The sequence below is a fragment of the Bufo bufo genome, chromosome 2, assembly GCF_905171765.1.
Source record: "Bufo bufo chromosome 2, aBufBuf1.1, whole genome shotgun sequence".
Taxonomy (NCBI): Eukaryota; Metazoa; Chordata; class Amphibia; order Anura; family Bufonidae; genus Bufo; species Bufo bufo.
In genome coordinates, this window is record NC_053390.1 from 508,591,430 (window position 1) to 508,615,234 (window position 23,805).

Sequence of the window (23,805 nt, forward strand, 5' to 3'; positions counted from 1 at the left end):
ATGCGTCCGCCTTCACATTTTTACTTCCCGGCCTGAACGTAATGGAAAAAATCAAAACGAGTAAAAAACAGAGCCCATCTGGCTTGACGGGGATTCAACCTCTTAGCAGACTCGAGAAATATCAGGTTTTTATGGTCAGTGACAACAGTTACACAATGCCTTGCCCCCTCCAAAAAATGCCTCCACTCCTCAAATGCCCATTTAATGGCCAGCAGCTCCCTATTCCCTATGTCGTAGTTTCTCTCCGTGGGAGAGAATTTCCTGGAAAAGAAAGCACATGGTCTCAGGTTAGTGAGGCTAGCAGGACCTTGTGAAAGGACTGCTCCTGCGCCGTCCTCGGACGCATCCACCTCTACAATAAAAGGTTTCTCCTGATCAGGCTGGATCAGAATGGGAGCGCTACTGAATGCCTTTTTTAAGTTTTCAAATGCAGAAATGGCCTCAGTAGACCAATTCTTCAAATCCACCCCTTTCTTAGTAAGGTCGGTCAACGGTTTAGCAATTACGGAAAAATTCATAATAAATTTACGATAGTAATTGGCGAAACCTAAGAACCGTTGTAAGGCCTTTAAGGATGAAGGTCTTACCCATTCCTTAATTGCTAGTACCTTACCAGGATCCATCTTGAAGGCGTGAGGAGTCAGAACATGCCCTAGAAACAGAATCTCCTGTACACCAAAGACACATTTCTCTTGCTTAGCGGATAGCTGATTCTCCCTCAACACCTCTAATACTTGTTTAACATGAGACACATGGGATTCGAAGTCAGGAGAGAATATCAAAATGTCGTCAAGATAGACAATAACAAATTTACCTAAGAACTCCCTAAGAATGTCATTCATGAAGTTTTGGAACACAGCTGGGGCATTGCTGAGTCCAAAAGGCATCACCTGAAATTCAAAGTGTCCTACCGGAGTATTGAACGCCGTCTTCCATTCGTCTCCCTCCTTGATTCGGATTAGATTGTATGCCCCTTTCAGGTCAATTTTGGAAAACCAGGTTGCCCCCAGAACCTGGTTAAATAAATCCGGAATCAATGGGAGGGAGTATCTATTCTGGACAGTGATTTTATTTAATCTCCGGTAATCGATACATGGCCTAAGACCTCCATCTTTTTTCTTAACGAAGAAAGACCCCGCCCATAGGAGAGACAGAAGGTCTAATATGCCCTTTACCAAGGCTCTCCTTAATATAATCTTCCATGGCCTTGCTTCGGGCTTGGAAAGATTATAAATTCGCCCCTTAGGAAACTTGGCCCCTCTACTAGCTCTATAGTACAATCATAAGGTCTATGGGGGGGTAGAACCTCCGGGGTTGTTGATGAGAATACATCCGAATATTCCCTAACAACAGTGGGTAAAGTATCAGACTTTACTGAGACCCCAGCCTGTACAACAGACAAGCACGAGTCACACTTAGGCCCCCATCTCACCAACTCCCCATTGGACCAATCTATAGTGGGGTTATGTAGTCTGAGCCAAGGCAACCCTAGTACCACCTCAGCCGGTAGGTTCTCCAGGACTAAAAGGGAACATCTCTCTGAGTGGCACACACCCACAGTTAGAGAAATCTCCGAGGTACATGAGCTCACCGTACCACCAATAAGAGGAGTAGCATCAATAGCCATGACATGGATAGGAGTTGGTAAAGCAAACATTGGAATACCCAATCTTACAGCATACTCAGAGTCAATAAAGCTGGCCGCTGAGCCAGAATCAATAAAGGCCTTACCCGGCCATTTATCTACTCCCAGAGAAATCGTAATGGGTACCAAAAGCTTACATTTAGAAAAATCAGGGTGTACCTGGTCTTTAGGTTGCCTTGCCTTAGGAGACTTGACAGAGAGGACCTTCTTAGGACACTGGTTGATCCAATGGTCAGGATCTCCACAGTAAAAGCATTCTCCACGTCTGCGGCGAAGATTCCCTCGGGTCATGCCAACCTGCATGGGTTCCTCGGTGGAGACCTCAGCATTGTCTCTCGGATAGGCCTCTGGCTGGACCACCATCTGGGAAGAGAACTGTTGTTCCTGTCGTCTGTCTCTAACCCGTCGGTCAAGTCGGACAACAAGGGTCATCATCTCCTCTAAGGTCTCTGGAAGTTGATAACTGACCAGAAGATCCTTTAAATTATCAGACAGACCTGACCTGAACTGACTCTTCAGGGCTGGTTCGTTCCATCCTGAGGGGACACACCACCTTCTGAATTGGGTGCAATAATCCTCCTCAGGTAAATTGCCCTGAACCAGAGCCTTTAGAGCCGTCTCGGCTACTAGAGCCCTGTCTGGTTCATCATAGAGGGTACCCAGGGCCTGAAAGAACCCCTCCACAGAAGATAAACAACTGGCGCCAGGTAAAGAGAACGCCCAGTCCTGGGGATCACCCTGTAGTCGGGAAATGATAATGCCCACGCGTTGACTCTCGGGGCCAGAGGACACGGGGCGCAAACGGAAGTAAAGTTTGCAATTCTCCTTAAAAGAGAATGCAAACCAATGTGTGCCCATTGGTTGATTTTGTTGTTATATTCTTTGCTGCTGTTGTGTGTCAGTAAAGAAAGGGTTAAGCAATACTCGCCTCCGTGTCTTTCATAAAATCATGACTTTACGTCATATTTTAGGAAAATCATTCAATTTTATGCACTATTTGTGACAATTGCACTTACCATTGCACTTAATCGAAAATGTAGCAACTTACTTAATTATTCCTTAATTTGACAGCTCTTGTTCTCTCCTTCCTTTATACGGACTGCCTTCATACGGACGCTGAAAACTAATGGCCTACACCCGGTGATATATACCCATAGGTACCCAGGGTAGGACCAAGTGGTAAGTCCTGGCAGGTCCAGTAATTACACGGGTAATCCCGCTGCTTCGGGAATCGTTAGAAGTCCTAGACCGCTCCTTCCGGCTTGTTTCATGTTCAGGATTGTTCCCATCCTGAGGTGTCTTATTTCCAGGAGATCCATGGGATTGTAATACTCTCCTCCTGTGACATTGCCAGAAGTATACGGAGACGATAAATACCTCCCCTTCTGAGCCTTTTGCTTAAGGTAAGGCGCCTCAAACCTTAGAGCCATAATTTAGCTACCCCTTAGTCACCATAGTGATCGTGCTTTAAGCCAAATTTCTCAGGTTTTGGTGCAGGAAAGGGAATACAGGATAAAGCCACCCTTTCATTTGCGGGCATTCCATTACACAATGGCAGGACTACAGAGTAAAGACACCCCCATGCTTTCTTTGGTGTTTACAGAGCTCAGAACACTTCAAAGTCAGTCAGTAATGTTTGCTTTGTGCAGTATTTAGGTTACCTGGTTATACCAAGAGAAGGAAACTGTGTGTTGGACACCTTACTCTAGCGGGCAGGAACCTGGGGAAAGCCATTTCATGTTTGTCTTTGTATGTCTTTATATGTAATTCATGCAGCACTTTGTATTTATTGGGTACCCAGAGCTGATTCCTCTATCTTCTAAGCACAAGCCGAGGACTGCTTGATTCAAAGTAAGGGGGAATGTAACATCCCAGAGTTATGTTACTAAACTCTTTTACCCCGCTACAACCTGTTAAGTGTATCTGCATTACCATCCTGTGTAATTTAACATCACATCCTCACAAATGTGCATTTTCTAAGCCTGTTACATGTAATTGCTGTAGTTTTCTATGTACACCAGCAGGTGGCAGCAATGTTTAGCAGGACCTTAGTTCAGTTTAGCATATCTAGACTGGAATAGTACATTCCAGTTTAGCTCCCCCCTCTTTGAGGAGGTGTGGAATGTTCCCACATCCTGCCTCATGGGAAGGAAAGGAAGTTAGAGTTAGTGTGCCAGCCACCCCAGCTAGGGGTTGGTTGTGCTGGTAGGAGCTCCCAGTTCTAGGGATCCCAAACCAGGATCTCGTCTCGGTTGAGACCAAAGATCACCCTTCCCAGTCTGAGCCCTTCAGCCTCAACTGGTGACAAGCAAGCAGCCATCTCCAGATCCCCAGGACGAACCATTCCCTGTGAGCATAACTGTGAGTAACTATCCAGAGACCAGGAGAAGCCAAATTCCTCCTCAGCTAGTCAGTCCTATACACAGCAGAAGATAGACAGAGCAGAAGACAGATTCCTGCCATATTCTCCAGGCACATGATAGGAGCAGAAGAGATATTGATCCCTGCCATACATTGCCAATCCCTGCTGGGACCCAAAGACTATTGATGTACCTCATGTGGATTAATGCTGCCTCCAGTAAAGACAAGTTGAATGATATTTCAAGTTTGGATCTGATTCATTGCTACCAAAATCCTTCAATTACTCCTACTAGCAACACACTCATTTATTGCAAGTGAGCCAGGATCCAGGAGTCCAGCCGTACCAAGGTAGGAGACAACGTTGACACTATACCTACTACTACACAGAGACATTACCCCACTCTGGCATTCCTAACCTGGTACGTGAGTTGCAACACCTTAAAGGGCCCTAAGACTGTACCCTGCGCACGCTGCAATTGGCGTCACGAACCAAAAACATAGACTATTATGCCCATATCCGGACCCACTGCATATTTGGCGTCCGCCTAACCGTACCACGGTGCGGCTCATTGCAGCATCCCCTCATCATAATGGAAGAGAAACAACTGAGGCCTCAGGAGAACCCTCTAACCCCACATAGCATAAAACATCTGGTTCACTTCCCCTCATACCTCAAGGATCTTCGGACATGACCAAAAACCACACCACACCGCACACTTAGGACAACAGGTCAACCTTTCTGGTTTATCAGGATGTGGTGATACATTAAACTCGTAAATAGCTTTATAAATTATTCTAATTTGGGTATCTCTTCATGCCTCATTTATTATATGCTTGCATACTACCTCTTGATTTTAAGTTCCCACTCAGTATCTTTCAATTGGGTGGACCAACTGGAAAAACACGGGTACCCAACAAGTAGGGCCTTCTGCTGTCTCATATGGTTGTAAATGGAAGTTAAATATTGATACTGTGTCACCACATAGATCCAATATTTTATCTAGAGTATTAGGAACCACCTCCCTGTCTACCTTTAGGAAAGCTGACATAAAGACAGCTTTGATTTGGTCACCCCACAGATTTTTAAGTCATGGTCAGGCAGGATGATGTGAACACTGCCTGCCCCGTCAATCAAGGTGAGCAGTGCATGGCAGGAGGAGGGAGAACGGAGCCTCTAGGAATAGGGGCAACATCCCCATTGCTCCTAGAGGCTCATTTGCATAAAATAATATTTTTTCCCCCTCTAAAACACAACACATCCTTTCCTGATAATAGGGTGGTGATTGTCTTCCTATCCTCAAACACCGACAGTACCTAATTAAAATCCCCACCCACTATCTTAGCAGTATGATTATAACACAAGACTCTGTCACATAGGGAATCCAGAAAGGACTTCTGTCCCGAATTGGGGGCATAGATATTATAAAGGTTTATTTTCCCGAAGGAGCCCGTGATATGGATATGTAAAACATGCCCCGAATCTTCCGCCTCTACAGTCTGTACTCTATGAGAGAGAATTGCTTTCCAATTAATACTAAAATCACCACCTTTCAGTTGAACCAGCGCACAACTTCTGCATTCTTGGAAAGACTTCTATTTTAAGATTCCAGATTTTGAGAAGTGATCATTTATCTGTGCTTAGCAAAGGTCTAGGTCAGGGGTGGCCAACCTTACAGACACAAAGAGCCCCAAAAAAAACGTATGAACACCAGGAGCCACAAGCTATACATTTAGACACGAGTCACCGTATTTTTCGCCCTACAAGATGCACCTAGGTTTTAACAAAGAAAAATAAGAGAAAAAAAATATTTGTCATCTGATCGGAGGTCTGATAAAAATATTTTTTCTTATTTTTTCATTAGCAGAGAAAAAAAAGATAAAATATATTTTTCATCAGACCTCAGATCAGACACCTAAATCAGATCCTTAATCCTTCTTTGACCTAAAATAAGATCCCCAAACCTCATCAGACCTCCAAATCAGACCCCCAAAATAAGACCCCCAATGTTCGAATTAGACAACACAAATCAGGCGCCCAGTGTCAGACCCTCAATGCTCAGATTTCCCCCCATGCTCAGATCTCCCCCCCATGCTCAGACCTCCCCCCATGCTCAGACTTGACCAAACCATGCTCAGATCTGCCCCCCATGCTCATATCTGCCCCCTCATGCTCATATCTGTCCCCCATGTTCATAACTGCCCCCCATCTTCAGATCTGCCCCATCCTCAGATCTGCCCCCCCATGCTCAAACAAGACCCCCCCATGCTCATATCTGCCCCCCATGATCAGATCTGACCCTCCCATGCTCAGATCTAACCCTCCCATGCTCAGATCTGACCTCCATTGCTCGGATCTGACCCCCATTGCTCAGATCATAGCCCCCCATTGCTCAGATTAGGCCCCCTCACATGCTCAGATCAGACCCCCACTGCCCAGATCATGACCCCCCCCATGCTCAGATCATAACCTCCCATGCTTAGATCAGACCCCTCAGTTCTATAATTTTAAAAAATGTCTTCCCTCTCCTGATCAGGCCCTGGGCTCCTGCTCGGGGACCTGCTACTCTGCAGGTCTGACACGCTCTCCACTGTGACCTGATGAGCACAATGTCAGGTCATAGTGCGTGTCTCCACGTACTACGTTCTTACACTTTGTGCATCAGGATGTAGTGGAGAGTGAGCTGGAGCTGAAAAGAGATCAGGAAAAGAGATCTGAGCTTGGGGTGGAGAGTGAGCCGGCCTGACTGCTTCCCGGCTCCACAGCTAGAGTATTTAATACAATTGTGGACATTAACCGCTTTTCTTATTTGCTCACTGTAAAGAGACATTTTTTGTTAATTGAATCTGATAATTCCAGTGAAATAATGGATGATATATAACGTCTGCTCCATTGCCCAATGTGCTAACTAATGTATCTAATGCACATATTCCTTTCCAAAATGTGTTCTGTTCCGAGAACAGTTTTCTAATTCTACACTATGACATTTGCGACCTGAAACTGCCTCTGACAGCAAACATATTTTACAATCTATATCACATATTCCTTGGTGCCCACATTATATGTGGGTCACCTGTTATGTCACATCTTTGTACTCAAGCATACCTCAAGATCTAACCTTGATAGCTTTATCCAACCATTTGAACAGGTACAGTGATTATGACGAGGAAACCAAGGAGCTCACATATCACAAATCATGGTGTTGATTTTTTATTAAAACACTTTTTTTTTGTTTCAATGTTGAATTTTTCTTGCAAGTCAGAGAAGCTTCTATAGGGGCAAAGTTTTTTCTGTCGCTCGCTAATTTATTCGTAGCATGGTGGAAGGAAGGATTTGTTTTTACCAATAGCAGCCCTTTTTTCTCATCCACCATTTGGTATGAAAATTTATCGACGACCTCATTATATAGAGAGCTCTTCAGGAAGACATACCGGGATTACCTAAATCTAAATGAATAAAACTTACCGTTCACTGTGCACCATGACCGAACTAGTATTCATTTCTTAGATTTAACCCTGACAGTACTCCATGCTCCACGCCAAATCCTGCCACCCATTGCACGTAATTAAGAATATCCCTAAGGGAGAATTAATTAGGTTTAAACGTAACTGTTCAGATGTGTCTTTTTCCAGGGAATGTGATCATATTTTCAATTGTTTTAAGGAGAGACAATATCTGTAATTGACACTGCAGAGTGCAAGAAAATTTGCAGCCAATAAAAGAAAAGCGGAATTGTTATTGTATTGTAAAGCAGTAATCGCATTAAAAAAAAAACGAAGCAAAGGGAGTCGTTTTTTCAACTACTTTTAGTCTGGAATACTGGCAAATAGTGCACATTATACACAATAATATACCAGTTCAATATCAAGATGATACTTTTTCAACAATACTGAATGGGAGATTTACCGTACTTGTGTATCAAGAAGGCCTCCTACTATTGGTTCTTTGATTTAACCCAGCCTTTTTTTATCTGGAAAAAATACTTGGCTAAAAATAAAAGGGTTTTATAAATCTTGTCATAGAATATGCAGTTCCTGTGATTTTGTGAGCATTACCAAGTCTTCCATTTCCTATAGCAATGGCAACACCTACAAAATCTCTACTTACATTAATTGCAACACCGCATTTGTGGTGTACCTCATCAGCTGCAATATATGCCGACTGCAGTATGTGGGGTGCACACAAACTGTTTAAAACCAGAATACAGAAACACCTCTCCGATGTGAACAATGAAAAAGTTATAAATGCTTCTGCAATATCGAGACATTTTACAGCTGTATACAGAGGTGATCTATCAGTTTTTTTTTATTCTGTGGCATAGAACATGTCATCAAGCCCCAGAGGGGTAGTGACAACAGGAAAAAAAACTACTAGCAAAATAAACGTTTTGGATTTTTACGTTGGAGACGAGAAATCCAAAGAGTTTAAATAAAAGACAAGCTGTTATACTTTATTACAGTGTACTGCATTGTATTGTACAGCCATCAGACCCACTGGATCTTCAAGAACCAAGTGGGTCTGGGTACAAAAAGTGTTAAAAAAAAGTGAAAAAGAATCTTTTTCCTATATCTGTACATTTATAATTGGTGAAAAAAAAAAAAAATTTATACACAACAAATGTTTGGTATTGCCACGTCCGTAGTGACCTGATCTATAAAGAAATCATGTTACTTTTCCCACATGGTGAACACCATAAAAAAATAAAAATAATTATAAAATTGCAATTTTGCCAACCTCACTTCCCAAAAAATGGTATTAAAAGTGATCAAAAAAGTCATCTGTACCCCAAAATAGTACCAATCAAACTGTCACGGGGGCGTGGTCTGCTCGTCAATGGCGCCGGACGTGTGAGGCTAAAGCTCCGCTCTCAGTGCCCAGAAAGCGGCTTTCTCTGCGGCTCACAGAACACCTACCGACCCCAGTGAATACCCGATACACCCCTAAGATGGGTAAGCTCAGAAAGCGGCAGGCCCCAAAGAGACTTACAGAGTTTTTCTCTGTGTCGGCACCACTCAGCCCTGCGCGCTCATGCGGCCATACGCCGTCTCCTCCTGCAGATCCCTCTCCGGCTTCATCCTCAGAAGCCTCACAAAATCAATCGGAGGGTTCTCCAGCCGGCCCCCCATCAGTGCCCCTCACTGAGGCATCTATGAAGGCCCTGCTTGCCTCTTTGCGCTCCTCTATTAAAGAGGATATGTCTGGTGTACTAAAAGAGCTAAAGCGGGAGATCCATGCGCTAGGTGAGCGAACCTCACATGTGGAGGCCAAGATGGCCGACTTTGCCGCTTCTTATAATACCCTGATTGATGCCCATGAGGCATTGGAAGAAGAGGTGGCAGCAATGAAAGCTAAATTACAGGACTTAGAAGATCGTCACAGACGAAACAATGTCCGCCTGAGAGGGGTTCCAAAGTCTATCGGCCCTGACGCCTTAGAAGCTCTCCTCAAGGGGTTAATTAAGAAAGCAATTCCCTCAGCGTCTGATGGTGATGTGATCATGGACCCCATACACCGCATACCTAAACCTAAAGGCCTAGATCCACAGCTGCCGCGTGACATGATAGCGCGCATCCATTTCTATCACATCAAAGAGCAATTTTTAAGGGCTCTAAGGCAAAATACGGAACCTACCCCTCCTTTAAGGGACTATCTGTGTTTCCAGATCTTTCTGCTGCAACGATGGCTAAGCGGCGGGAATATTCTCAACTTACCAAGATTCTCCGGGAACGCCATATAAGATACCGTTGGGGATTCCCCGTCAAACTCCAGATTTTTCATGGCGACAAGTGGCATGCTTTCACCACTCCACAAGATGCGGCGCTGCAACTTCACAAGTGGGGAATTCTCCTGGAACATCTCTCCCAGGGGGCCGACGGCGGGACCAAGCCGGACAAGATCCCCCCTGAGTGGGAGACCATCTGAACTTTTTGTCGGTTCTGTTCTGATGTGTTAGTTTGGACACTGGGGAGTCGGGGTCCGTGAGTGAATTCCATCCACTCTTCCTTTTCTCTACCTCCCCTGCTGGTCTGTGCAGTTTCTGTGCAGGCTTTACCCCAACTGCTACAACGCAATGTGGTGGGACTGTTCTCCCACCCCAGTCTTGCTAGTTTTTCTTTTGCTATTTCAGTTGTTCTCTGAAATGTTCTTTCCTCTTGATACCGTTTATTTGTTTTCTGTTTTACCAGTCGGTCATGTGATCTCATTGTCGGAGACAGTTTGTACTTCAGTCCCTTACATGTACTGTATATATTAATGATATACGATAGTAGTGTAAAAAGGCAAAAGCAGGCGGCACTGCCGAGTGTCACAACTAAATGCACTGCGTCCTCTAACCCCTGTCCCTTTTCCAACACAAAAAAGTGGTGCACAGCCCAAAAATAGATGCCAATAACAATACAGCAAGGAGAATAGAAAAAAGGCAGCACTCACCAGTGCTGGTAAAAAAAAAATTTATTTGTCCGATAAAATATCAGGGCAGGAGCATACGGTGACGGTACACACAGAAAGGATACGCGGCAACGACAGTTTTGCGCTAGTTTGCGCTTCGTCTGGCCACTGACCTCATTGCGGTGCTCCACGCAATATATATCGTCATTGCGTATGGTTACCTAGACGCTTCTCCTGTCTAGTACAAACAACATAAAATGACTAAAAACATGCACGCTGGAATCGTTTCTATCATTGAGCCCCTCGGGACCTAAAGCATCGGCTTTCATTATCCACCTGGCTTCCCTCTGCAGGAGCGAACGGTGCCTGTCGCTGCCTCGGCGCATATACGGCACCAATTCTACCCCAGCAAAGGAAAGGCAGCGTGGATTGCCGCCATGCATTTTACAGACATGTTCAATGAGTCTTGTACACCCTTTGCCAGTTTTTAAGGAATTAAGGTGCTCTCTAAATCTTTCAAATAAGGGGCGGATCGTTTTCCCTATGTAAAAGGCACCACATTGGCACTTTACCACATATACGACATAGTTGCTTTTGCAGGTGATAAATTGCATCACTCTATGTGAGACCCCCTCCAAAGGATAGGTATTTCATTTGATAGTTGTACTTGCAAAAAGAGCAACTACCACATTTGTAATTACCTACAGTTTTTTTGGTGGATAGCCAATTATTTGCCCTTTTCCCCCGAAATCTGTTTCTTACTATTTTTTCTTTTACTGTATGGCACCCTTTGAATGCTATGAGGGGTCTATTATCAGTTATGCTCCCTAAACTTTCATTTTTCAAAATGTCTCAGTTGTTATAAATAGTAGGTTTAATCAACTCTTCTACTGGACCATATTAAAATGTGAATACAAATCTTTATTTCTCACTATGGACCCTATCTCTTTTGATGTATAACAATTCATCCTGTGTAAATGACCCTGCTTTTCTTCTAGCTGTCCCTATATCTCTTTCCATATATCCTCTACCAAGTAGCCTACTCTTCAGTTCTTCTGATTGTCTGTTGTACCCTTCTTCAGTATTGTTTATTCTTTTCAAACGTATAAATTGGCCATAAGGTACAGATTTTTTAACATTACCTGGATGAAAACTTCTATGATGCAGTAGAGAGTTAGTGGCTGAAGGTTTTCCGTAGCCACTAGTTTGAAGGCCACCCTTTCCAACCAATAGATGAACATCTAAAAACTCAAGAGAGTTGCCTCCATAACTAAGGGCAAATCTTATGTTCATATTATTACTATCATTCAAATAAGCCACAAAATCTCTATATTGCATCTCTGTACCAGACACAAATACGTCATCGACATATCGTAAAAACAATTGCATATATTGTAAATAAGGGTTGGCCACCGTAAACACATATTTATCCTCAAATATAGCTAAAAATAAATTAGCATATGTGCATGATACAGCAAGTTTTTGCCTATACCACTGTTCACCAAACGTGAAGGTGTTATTAGTGAGGATAAAAGTAAATGCTTCCTCGATAAACTGACAATATATAATGCTTTTCTCTGTTTTATTTAACATATTTCTGACTGCCTGGATTCCTGCGGTGTGCGGTATGCGGGTGCACAAACTTCTGACATCCAGTGACACCAGGTTGATTCCCTCCCGCCACTCAAAATTCCTAATGGCTCGGAGGAAGTCACTGGTGTCACTGAGATGTGTGGGGGCACTAGATATAAGAGGTCTAAGTAACCAGTCCACATACAAACCGGATTCCAAAAAAGTTGGGACTCTATACAAATCGTGAATAAAAACTGAATGCAATGATGTGGAGGTGCCAACTTCTAATATTTTATCCAGAATAGAACATAAATCACGGAACAAAAGTTTAAACTGAGAAAATGTACCATTTTAAGGGAAAAATATGTTGAATCAGAATTTCATGGTGTTAACAAATCCCCAAAAAGTTGGGACAAGTCCATTTTCACCACTGTGTGGCATCTCCCCTTCTTCTTACAACACTCAACAGACGTCTGGGGACCGAGGAGACCAGTTTCTCAAGTTTAGAAATAGGAAGGCTCTCCCATTCTTGTCTAATACAGGCCTCTAAATGTTCAATCGTCTTGGGCCTTCTTTGTTGCACCTTCCTCTTTATGATGCGCCAAATGTTCTCTATAGGTGAAAGATCTGGACTGCAGACTGGCCATTTCAGTACCCGGATCCTTCTCCTACGCAGCCATGATGTTGTGATTGATGCAGAATGTGGTCTGGCATTATCTTGTTGAAAAATGCAAGGTCTTCCCTGAAAGAGATGACGTCTGGATGGGAGCATATGTTGTTCTAGAACCTAAATATATTTTTCTGCATTGATGGTGCCTTTCCAGACATGCAAGCTGCCTATGCCACACGCACTCATGCAACCCCATACCATCAGAGATGCAGGCTTCTGAACTGAGCGTTGATAACAACTTGGGTTGTCCTTGTCCTCTTTGGTCCGGATGACATGGCGTCCCAGATTTCTAAAAAGAACTTCGAATCGTGACTCGTCTGACCACAGAACAGTCTTCCATTTTGCCACACTCCATTTTAAATGATCCCTGGCCCAGTGAAAACGCCTGAGCTTGTGGATCTTGCTTAGAAATGGCTTCTTCTTTGCACTGTAGAGTTTCAGCTGGCAACGGCGGATGGCACGGTGGATTGTGTTCACTGACAATGGTTTCTGGAAGAATTCCTGAGCCCATTCTGTGATTTCCTTTACAGTAGCATTCCTGTTTGTGGTGCAGTGTCGTTTAAGGGCCCGGAGATCACGGGCATCCAGTATGGTTTTACGGCCTTGACCCTTACACACAGAGATTGTTCCAGATTCTCTGAATCTTCGGATGATGTTATGCACAGTTGATGATGATAGATGCAAAGTATTTGCAATTTTTCGCTGGGTAACACCTTTCTGATATTGCTCTACTATCTTTCTGTGCAACATTGTGGGAATTGGTGATCCTCTACCCATCTTGGCTTCTGAGAGACACTGCCACTCTGAGAAGCTCTTTTTATACCCAATCATGTTGCCAATTGACCTAATTAGTGTTAATTGGTCTTACAGCTCTTCGTTATGCTCAAATTTACTTTTTCCAGCCTCTTATTGCTACTTGTCCCAACTTTTTGGGGATTTGTTGACACCGTGAAAATTGGAATCAACGTATTTTTCCTTTAAAATTATACATTTACTCGGATTAAATGTTTGATCTGTCATCTACGTTCTATCACAAATAAAATATTGACATTTGCCATCTCCACATCATTGCATTCAGTTTTTATTCACAATTTGTTTAGTGTCCCAACTTTTTTGGAATCCGGTTTGTACTTGGAACGGGATTCCGTTACTGATCCTACGCCTGCCACAATTGGGCGGCCAGGCGGAGCTGTAAGGGATTTGTGGACGAAGTACAACGTAGGTTTATTGGGGTGCTGTGATATTAGCTTATCAAGCATACTAGAAGGCATAAAATCGGACAGTAAATTCTTCAATTGTGACAATATGCCTAAGCTTATCAAGCATACTAGAAGGCATAAAATCGGACAGTAAATTCTTCAATTGTGACAATATGCCTAATTTTTCATATACGGCAATGTCTTCTAACTGCCTATGTGCCTCTTGCATGTAGTATTCTCTAGTTAACAGCACCACATTGCCCCCCTTGTCGGCGGGTTTCACAACGACATCCTCCAAACCACTAAGCCACTTCAAGGCAGCTTTCTCTTTAGTGGTAAAATTCTCTAGCGTTTCAGGGTAAACCAAAGCTTTAATATCCCTCAAAACGCGCTTTTGGAAGATGTCAATGCTACTGCCGGCTGGCATAGGGGGGCAAAATGTGGACCTAATCCCACCCCTAAATCTCTCACTTTCCGTGCTAATTCCCACTTTCTCCCGCAGGTCTGTATAAGTGAGCAGCTCTAAACAGGCTACTTCCATATCATCCAGTGGATCCGTAATGGTAAACCCTAAATAATCTGTATTGGCAGGTATCTCTCCTTGTTTAATGGGTAACTGACTAGATGGTAAATCTTTAAACATCTTTTTTAAATATAGTTTACGAACAGATTTATATAGGTCAATTTCAAAATCAACAGGATTGAACTGTTCTACCAGACTGCAAAACCTGCAGGCAATCATCGTTGCGGTAATTGCTCCTTCTGTGGATATATCCTCCGGGACAAGTTCCTATGCATAGGAGGTATATCCCACAGAATGAGACAATTCTGCACGTGTAGGACCACATATGTAGTCTATGTAGTGAAGTGTAAATGCGGAGCAAGACAATTAGGCTGATGTTAGAAAGATTCCAGGAACACCTTAATTCCATAAGAACGAAAAAAGGCTGCCCCCGCCTTATAAATCATGTATGGCAAGAGCATGGGGGGGTTAAAAAAATGTTTGGGTTTTGCGGGAATTGAAGTGGTTCCAGTAATGACACAGGGGGGTGATAGACATCGCCTCCTGCTACAAAAAGAAGCACGATGGATCATCCGTACAGATGCAATGGGTCCCTTAGGCCTGAATGACCGCAACGATCTTAGTGCATTTGTTTGAGACAAATACTCTGTTCTTATAATGTAATCTGATTGCTGTGATTTGCTTTTAACACGCACACAGGTGGTGTCTTGGTATATTTTTTGCCATGCCTCTTCGGGTTAATCACACGCCCCTTTAAAAAGGCTAGCACACCTGTCTGCATCATACAGGTAGCCGGAAGAAGCACGATTGTGCGAAACGGCCGTTGCTGCCCCTCGCCGTTAATGCGGCTTTTGTTTCTGTGAAGGCTTGTCCGCCTCAGCCCTGTGATGTCTGGATGTTTTTTGCATACGTAATAAAGAAATAAAGACAACTGCAACTGGTGAGTGCCACTGATTTTGCTACTTTCATCTCTTGGTGGATTGAACTGTTCTACCAGACTGTATCCCAGTCCCAAATTGACAGCTCATAGTCTGTAAGATTAACGACTGTATTGTCTTTAACTGGTACACAGCTATCAAATATTGGCGGGGTCACTGTTTCCACGAGACCTGTCTGCTTTTCCGAGTAGATTTTCTGTGTTCTTTTATTTCTCCTTTTTCCCCCTCTTTGGGTCTTCCTTCTAAAGGGTCTTTTCTACCCATGTTGTTTCCTTGACCTCCTTCCGAAGCACTCGAATCGGAGTCTGTGGTGCAAAAGTCGCTCCTCATTTTGCGTGTCGGGCGTCTTTTCCGTTGCTTGCGTTTGTTCCATTCGAACACCTTGCCATTATCATAGTCACATTTATTTCTTAGGAACTTGTCCTTCTTTCTTTCCTCAATCAATATTTGGTGGAAACAGGTATATCGAACCCCTCAATCAGTATTTTGTGGAAGCAGGTATATCGCAGGCTTCAATCAATATTTGGTTGAAAACAGGTATATCGAACCCCTCAATCAATATTTGGTGGAAACAGGTATATCGAACCCCTTAATCAGTATTGTGTGGAAGTAGGTATCTCGCAATCCTCAATCAATATTTGGTGGAAACAGGTATATCGCAGGCCTCAATCAGTATTTTGTGGAAGCAGGTATATCAAACCCCTTAATCAGTATTTTGTGGAAGCAGGTATAACGCAGGCCTCAATCAATATTTGGTGGAAACAGGTATATCGAACCCCTTAATCAGTTTTGTGTGGAAGCAGGTATCTCGCAGACCTCAATCAATATTTGGTGGAAACAGGAATATCGAACCCCTTAATCAGTATTTTGTGGAAGCAGGTATATCGCAAGCCTCAATCAGTATTTTGCGGAAGCAGGTATATCAAACCCCTTAATCAGTATTTTGTAGAAGCGGGTATATCGCAGGCCTCAATCAATATTTGGTGGAAACAGGTATATCGAACCCCTTAATCAGTATTTTGTGGAAGCAGGTATATATCGCAGCCCTCAATCAGTATTTTGTGGAAGCAGGTATATCGAACCCCTAGCCACTTCACATCTGGGCCATTTCCCCCTTCCTGACAGCCTAATTTTGCAAATCTGACATGTGTCACGTTATGTGGTAATAACTTTGGAACACTTTTACTTATCCAAGCCATTCTGATATTGTTTTCTCGTGACACATTGTACTTCATGAGTCATAAATTTGAGTCAATATATTTCACCTTTATTTATAAAATAATCAAAAATTTACCAAATATTTCAAAAAATTTGCAATTTTCAAAATTTCAATTTCTCTGCTTTTAAAACAGAAAGTGATACCTCACAAAATATTTATTACTTAACATTCCCCACATGTCTACTTTATGTTGGCATAATTTTGGAAATGTCATTTTGTTTTTTTAGGAAGTTAGAAGGCTTAGAATTGTAGAAGCAATTCTTAAAATTTTTAAGAAAATTTCCAAAACCCACTTTTTAAGGACCAGTTCAGGTCTGAAGTCACTTTGTGGGGCTTACATAGTGGAACCCCCCCGCCCCCATAAATAACCCCATTGTAGAAACTACACCCCTCAAGTTACTCAAAACTCATTTTACAAACTTTGTTTACCCTTTAGGTGTTCCACAAGAATTAAAGGAAAATGGAGATGACATTTCTAAATTTCACTTTTTTGGCAGATTTTCCATTTTAGTCCATTTTTTTCTTTAACACATCGAGGGTTAACAGCCAAACAAAACTCAATATTTCTTACCCTGATTCTGCTGTTTACAGAAACACCCCACATGTGGTCGTAAACTGATGTAAGGTCACACAGAAAGGCACAGCAGAAAAGGAGCGCCGTATGGTTTTTGGAAGGCAGATTTACCTGTTTTTAGATGCTGTGTCCCATTTGAAGCCCCCCTGATGCACCCTTACAGTAGAAACTCCCCAAAAATTTTGAAACTAGGGGATAAGGTACCAGTTTTATTGGTACTATTTTGGGGTACATATCATTTTGCAATTGCTGTATATTACATTTTTTGTGAGGCACGGTAACCAAAAAATGGCTGTTTTGGCACTATTTTTATTTTTTACAACATTCATCTGACAGGGTAGATCATGTGCTATTTTTATAGACCAAGTAGTTACGGACGCAATGATATCAAATATGTCTACTTTCTTTGTTTGTTTGTTTGTTTCAGTTATACATAGTAAAGCATTTTTGAAAAAAAAAAAAATGTTTTTGTATCTCCATTTTCTGAACGCCATATTTATTTTTCTGCCGATCGTCTGGTGCAGGGGCTCATTTTTTTGCAGAAAGAGTTGACGTTTTTATTAGTACCATTTATGGGTACATATGATTTTTTGATCATTCATTATTTCACTTTATGGGGCAAGGTGACCAAAAAATTGGTTGTTTTAGCACAATTTTTATTTATTTATTTTTACAGTGTTCACCTGAGGGGTTAGGTCATGTGACATTTCTATAGAGCAGATCGTTAAGGACGTGGCGATACTTAATATGTATACTTTTTCTTATTTAAAGGATAACTGTCACATTTAGACCCTAATTTCAATTTTCATATATGTAGTTACTAATAACATTATATTCCAGAATCAGTTACTATTAGACTGACCCCATATTTAATAAGATTCAGCCCTTAGCAACCAGTCTGCATAAAACTGCAATCTCACTATTCAGTTAAGATGGCCGCCACTGCCCTCACCCTGAGGCTAATCCCGCCTGCCCTCACTACCCACAATACATTGAGCTCCTCACATGCACTAGCCAGTAACAATAGCCCCACAAAGGTGTCAGTAACCAGAGCCCTCCCCCCTAAAGGGTTAATCTCCTGCAGCACAAAGGGGTCCTCTTACCACATGTTGCTTTCATTTATACACTGAGCAGACGGCAGATCTCCCTTCCCTGTTGTGCGCTGCTCCAACTCTGCATTCTCCAAGTCTGCCGAGTGAGGGAGCGTTTGCCAAGCGCAGGGACAGGGAGAAGTGCACACAGCCCAGGCACTGTTATCAGCTGCTGGGGAGGACCTGGCTTTAATCATTTACTTACAGTCCCTGGCTGTCAGTAATGTGAGACTGCACGCTGCGTGCTCCGTCTATCAACAGATAGACGGACCATGCCTAGTGTGGCGAAACCAACCTCGCCACTGGGTTTTGGAGGGGCCTGGCTACCAGCCTCTTGCCCCAGGATTATGGGCCCTCTCATCAGCCCATGCAAAACTTAAACCCCATGGCGATTTGACTGTGTTTGTGGCATCTGAGCGCTCAGATCCAAGCCATATGGGGACATGTGGGGTTTTTAGATATGTGACAGAACCATCTGTCTGTGTAATTGTATTGTATGTTATGTGAGGGTACCCAGATAGCTAATTTTATTGTATTCATGTTGTCTGAGTGCCATTCACCTAATAATATGCACTCAGACTTGAGCTGTCTGGGAATATGGTAAATATCTATGTGTATTGTAAAGGGTGGGACATTGTATGTTTGAGTAAGTGATGTCTGTTCCATTGTCCCCACGTGTGTATTGGCCATTCCCCTTTGTCCTGAGAGATAATTGGATTAATCCTCGGGTGTCTCCAGGGCAGAGAGGAGGAAACCATGATGCATTGTGGGGATGTATTGTCTCTGTGTATCCTGCAGTGCTGCATATCTGTCCTGTGTCACAGTCTTCATTCTGGTCCCCTAGGTGTGTGTCCACCAGATGGGGACCTGCATAAATACGGGCGGGTAGCCCTCAATAAAGTGTTCCTGTTTTATCCTTCATCATGTTGAGGCTGATGTTTGTGTAACTGATCGACGCTGGGGATTGCTATACGCTGGGAGATTTGCTATACTCCCCTGGCTATAACTACTAGCTCTTGTAAGAGCTTGTTCCTGGTTCCTGCTCTCTGGATGTAGGAGAGGTTCACCCACTGGAGCCTTGTCGTAGGTCCAGGGTGGGAAGGAGACGGTGAGACCTCCACCAAGCTTCGGCGGTTCGTGGGGTCTGCAGTGCGTACGGTGTCAAGTGGAGTGCTTGGAGTCCTCGGAAAGCACTAGGAGCATCTATCAACGGAGGTACCCGGTCGGGGTGCTAGGCGTTCCGTTACACCTAGCAACCCTATTTTAAGCACAGGTAAAAGTAGGCAGTACAGGGAACAAAAATTTGGAATTAAGGGGTAATTGAATACACAGTGAAAAGTTGAAATAGGGCCACCAAGGTGATATTAATCACCACAATCCAATACTCCAAAAAAAAATTAAAAAAATACGACAGTTATCTTTTAAGTTTTACACAATAGCATTTTTGAAAAAATGTTTTAGTGTCTCCATAGTCTATAGCTTTTTGATTTTTTGACCGATTGTCTTAGTTAGGATCTCATTTTTTGCAGGATGAGGCGACGGTTTGATTTGTACTATTTTGGGGGGCATACGCCTTTTTGATCGATTTGTGTTACACTTTATATGATGATAGGTGACAAAAAGATTTATTTTTTTGCCACTGTTTTTATTTTTATTTTTTATGGTGTTCACATGAGGGGTTAGGTCATATGATATATTTATAGAGCTGTTTTTTACAGATGCGGCGATACCTAATATGTCTACTTTTTTTTTTTTCACTTTAACACAATAATAGCAGTTTTGAAGAAAAAAAAATTATTTTTGTGTCTCTATTGTCTGAGAGTCCTAATTTTTTTTATTTTTTGACCGATTTCCTTAGGTAGGCGCTAATTTTTTTCAGGATGAGGTAACGGTTTTATTGGTACCATTTTGTGGGACATATGCCTTTTTGCTCACTTGGAGTTGCACTTTTTGTGATGTAAGGTGACAAAAATGGCTTTTTTTTTACATAGTTTTTATTTTTTTATGGTGTTTATCGGACTGGGTGGATCATGTGAAATATTTATAGAGCCGGTCTTTACGGACGCGTCAATACCAAATATGTCTATTTTATTTATTTATTTTCTATTTTTAACATTTTTTTATTACTTAATTTGAGTTTTTTGTTTTTTTTTACACGAGAAACCTTTTTTTTAAAAAAATTTTTTTTACACTTTGCGTCCCCCATAAGGTCATACAAGACCTCTGGGGGACATTTACCTTCACATATTTTTTTTCCCACTATTGATTTCTCCTGACATAGTAGCCACAGTTACAGGGGAAATACACCCCCCAGAGAGGCTGTCCAGCAGTATACTGTAGAAGACCCGACAGCTCCTGCAATCTCACATGACCGCCGGGCCGGAACAGGAAGCGCATATCACTTTCTGATTTGTATACACAGCACTCGTTGAGCGCTGTGTATACAGCGATTTAGAAGGCAGGGACACCTGGGAACCGTCCCTGCCTTCTCCTTGGGGTGCCCTGCTGTCACTGACAGCAGGCCCCCCACTCAGCAGCTGCACTATTAGCGTGCAGCTGCCATCTCTGAATGGACGTTCCAGAACATCCATTCAGAGATAAACATCCACGCATAGGACGTTTATATCTTTTGGGCGGATGTAAAGTGGTTAATCAGTATTTTGTGGAAGCAGGTATATCGCAGGCCTCAATCAATATTTGTTATTTTTTTTGCGTTTACGTTCCGTTTTTTGCATTCTGTATACGGACCCATTCATTTCAAACGCCTTCAGTTTCCGTTCAAAGATAGAACATGTCCGATTATTGTCCGCATAACGGACAAGGATAGTACTGTTCTATCAGGGGCCAGCTGTTCCGCAAAAAACGGAATGCAGACGAACGCCATCCGTATTTTTTTACGGATCCGTTTTTTACGGACCGTAAAATACTGAAAAAGCCATACGGTCGTGTGCAAGAGGCAGAATCAGGGTAGATATTGAGTTTTGTTTGGCTGTTAACCCTTGATGTGTTACAGGACAAAATGGATTGTCCTGTTCACACTAGTGTCAAGGCTTTCATTGCTAAGGGTGGGTTCACACTAGCGTTAGGGATTCCGTTACGGCTTTATAACGGAAAATAATGGAATGCCCAGACAGAATGCAAAACAGAAGCCTTTAAAAGGCATTCCGTTTGCTTTCAGTCCTAATAGAAGTGTCGACAGGACTTTGTTTTCCGTCTTGCATAACGGGACCCAGACGGATCCGTTTTGAATCCCATACACTTCTATTAGGATGGAGAGCAAACGGAATGCCTTTTAAAGGCTTCCGTTTTGCATTCTGTCATAAGACAAGTCTATTGGCAGAAGAACGGATCCGTCCCTCTGCCGTATGGATTACCATGTTATAACGGAAAGCCATAACGGAATCCCTAACGCTAGTGTGAATCCACCCTAACAGAGCCATGACAGTTACTCCGAATCCTTTTAACTAATGCCTCATGCACACGACAGTGTTTTTTCACTGTTAGTGATTTTGCTTCAGTTGTGTTTCCTTGTGTCTTCCTTTTTTTTTGTCTGACAGGGGAAAAAAAGGAAGGTTAATGAAAAGTGTCATTTTATTGCACCAAGGTCTTGTAGAAAAAACCTGACACGGATGACATACCAGTTGATCATCCGTTTTTTTTTACGTACCCATTGACTTGAATGGGTCCGTCCTCCGTTTTCCACTGACAAAAATAGGACAGTTTTTTTTTTTTTACGGACTGGAATCACGGACGCAGAGAAAAAAACGGAGGACTATCAATTTTTTTTCACAGCTCCATAGAAATGAATGGGACCTCCGCTAAACTGTGAAAAATGACGGAACGGACGCGGATGCACACAACGGTCGTGTGCATGAGGCCTTAGGGTCAGTGTTTGTCATAGTTCAGCCATTTTTGCAGGCAAGAATAATTATATAGATTATTGCACTTGATATTCCCTGATATGTCTATGGGATCCCTCTGTTTTCCGTAGTTGCAATCATGGCAAAAACAGCAGTGTGAACGGAGCCTTAGTCAAAGCCATTTGGGGGACAGGAGAGTAAGATCTAAAGCAAAGTGGAGTACTTGCTAGCAGCCACCAATCAGCGGCTAGCTCTCTCGCAGACAGGCGATGTATAACAGCTGATTCGCCGGTTCTTTGCACCATTCCATTCTGTCATTCCTTTTAGCACTGCATCCATAAACCTTCCGCTAAACCCGTGAGGGAAACCTGGAGAAGACGCCTCTCAGAACTGTCGCCCCGCCCTCTAATAACCCCGCCCTCATCAGGATGGGCGTGACGTCACCGCCTCTTTAAATAGCGGCCGAGCGCGAGGTGAAGGAAGCCGCAGAGCCAGAAGTCTTGGTGAGTGAAGTGGTGGGGGCGAGCTGTGCAGCCGCCGCTGTGGGGTCCTCTGCGTGGGCTGTACTGTGTAGCGCAGTGCGCGCCTGTCATGGCGGCAGAGAAAGCATTGAGCTCTGGGGGACTTTAAGCCTTACTTTCTACGTGGCTTTGCTCTTTGTCCTCAGGTGAAATCTCCTCTCCACATCTGGCACCATGTCCTCAGACGACACGAATACCCCCGTCCAAGTGGCTGAGGCTGCAGAGCAACAGGTGAGTAGACTTTGAAGCGCCCTCTTATCTGCTGGCCTGGCAGGGCACTGATTGTGTACTGCTGCCCTTTGTATCTTCCAAGGGTATTGTGGGGCAAAACGTGCCTTCCATCTACACATCTGACACTTAACTGTTTCTGCTCCAGAGGAGTTTGTTTTTGTGTTCCCTGCTAGGGATGAGCAAACTTGGAGAAGGAGCAGTAAGGGTACTTTCACACTTGCGGCAGAGGATTCCGACAGGCAGTTCCGTCGCCGGATCTGTCAAAACACATGCAAACTGATGGCATTTGTCAGATGGATCAGGATCCTGACCCGTATGACAAATGCATTGAAATGCCGCATCCGTCTCTCTGGTGTCATCCGGAAAAACAGATCCGGCATTTTTTTCCCCCAACTTTTTTGCGGTCTGAGCATGCGCAGACCGCAATGCTGGATCCATTTTGCAGGGACACTGGGCCGGATCCGGCATTAATGCCTATCAATGGGGAAAAATGCTGGATCCGGTAAGTGTCCCGGAATTTTGGACTGAGAAAACCGTAGCATGCTGCGGAATTATCTCTGTCCTGCAAAGGCAAAAAGACTGAACTGAAGACATCCTGAACAGATTGCTCTCCATTCAGAATGCATTAGGATAAAACTGATCAGTTCTTTTCCAGTATAGAGCCCCTAGGATGGACCTCAATGCCGGAAAAGAATAACGCTAGTGTGAAAGTACCCTAAGGGCTCTTTCACACTTGCGGCAGGACGGATCCGACATGCTGTTCACCATGTCGGATCCGTCCTTCCGCTATTTCGCCGCTCCGTCCCCATTGACTATAATGGGGACGGGGGTGGAGCTCCGGCGGTGCACGGCGAAAGCTGCTGGACTAAAGTCCTGCATGTCCGACTTTTTAGTCCGGCGGCTTTCGCCGTGCTGTGCCGGAGCTCCACCCCCGTCCCCATTATAGTCAATGGGGACGGAGCGGCGGCACGGCGAAATAGCGGAAGGACGGATCCAACATGGTGAACGGCATGTCG

The 23,805-nt window shown here is 43.4% G+C and overlaps 1 protein-coding gene across 2 annotated transcripts in view; it reads left to right on the forward strand.

The window, feature by feature from the left end:
• Positions 1–22,428: 22,428 nt before the first annotated feature.
• Positions 22,429–23,805, forward strand: part of LOC120989638 (perilipin-3-like) — a 32,618-nt gene continuing 31,241 nt past the window's right edge. Inside the window, exons 1-2 of one of the 2 annotated variants that reach the window (XM_040417866.1) lie at positions 22,429–22,540; positions 22,705–22,789. In XM_040417866.1, the coding sequence (XP_040273800.1) occupies positions 22,733–22,789 (57 nt within the window). In that variant the 5' untranslated portion in view covers positions 22,429–22,540; positions 22,705–22,732. Of the gene's footprint in view, positions 22,541–22,576; positions 22,790–23,805 lie in introns of those variants that run through there. The other variant, XM_040417867.1, reaches the window with a different exon arrangement.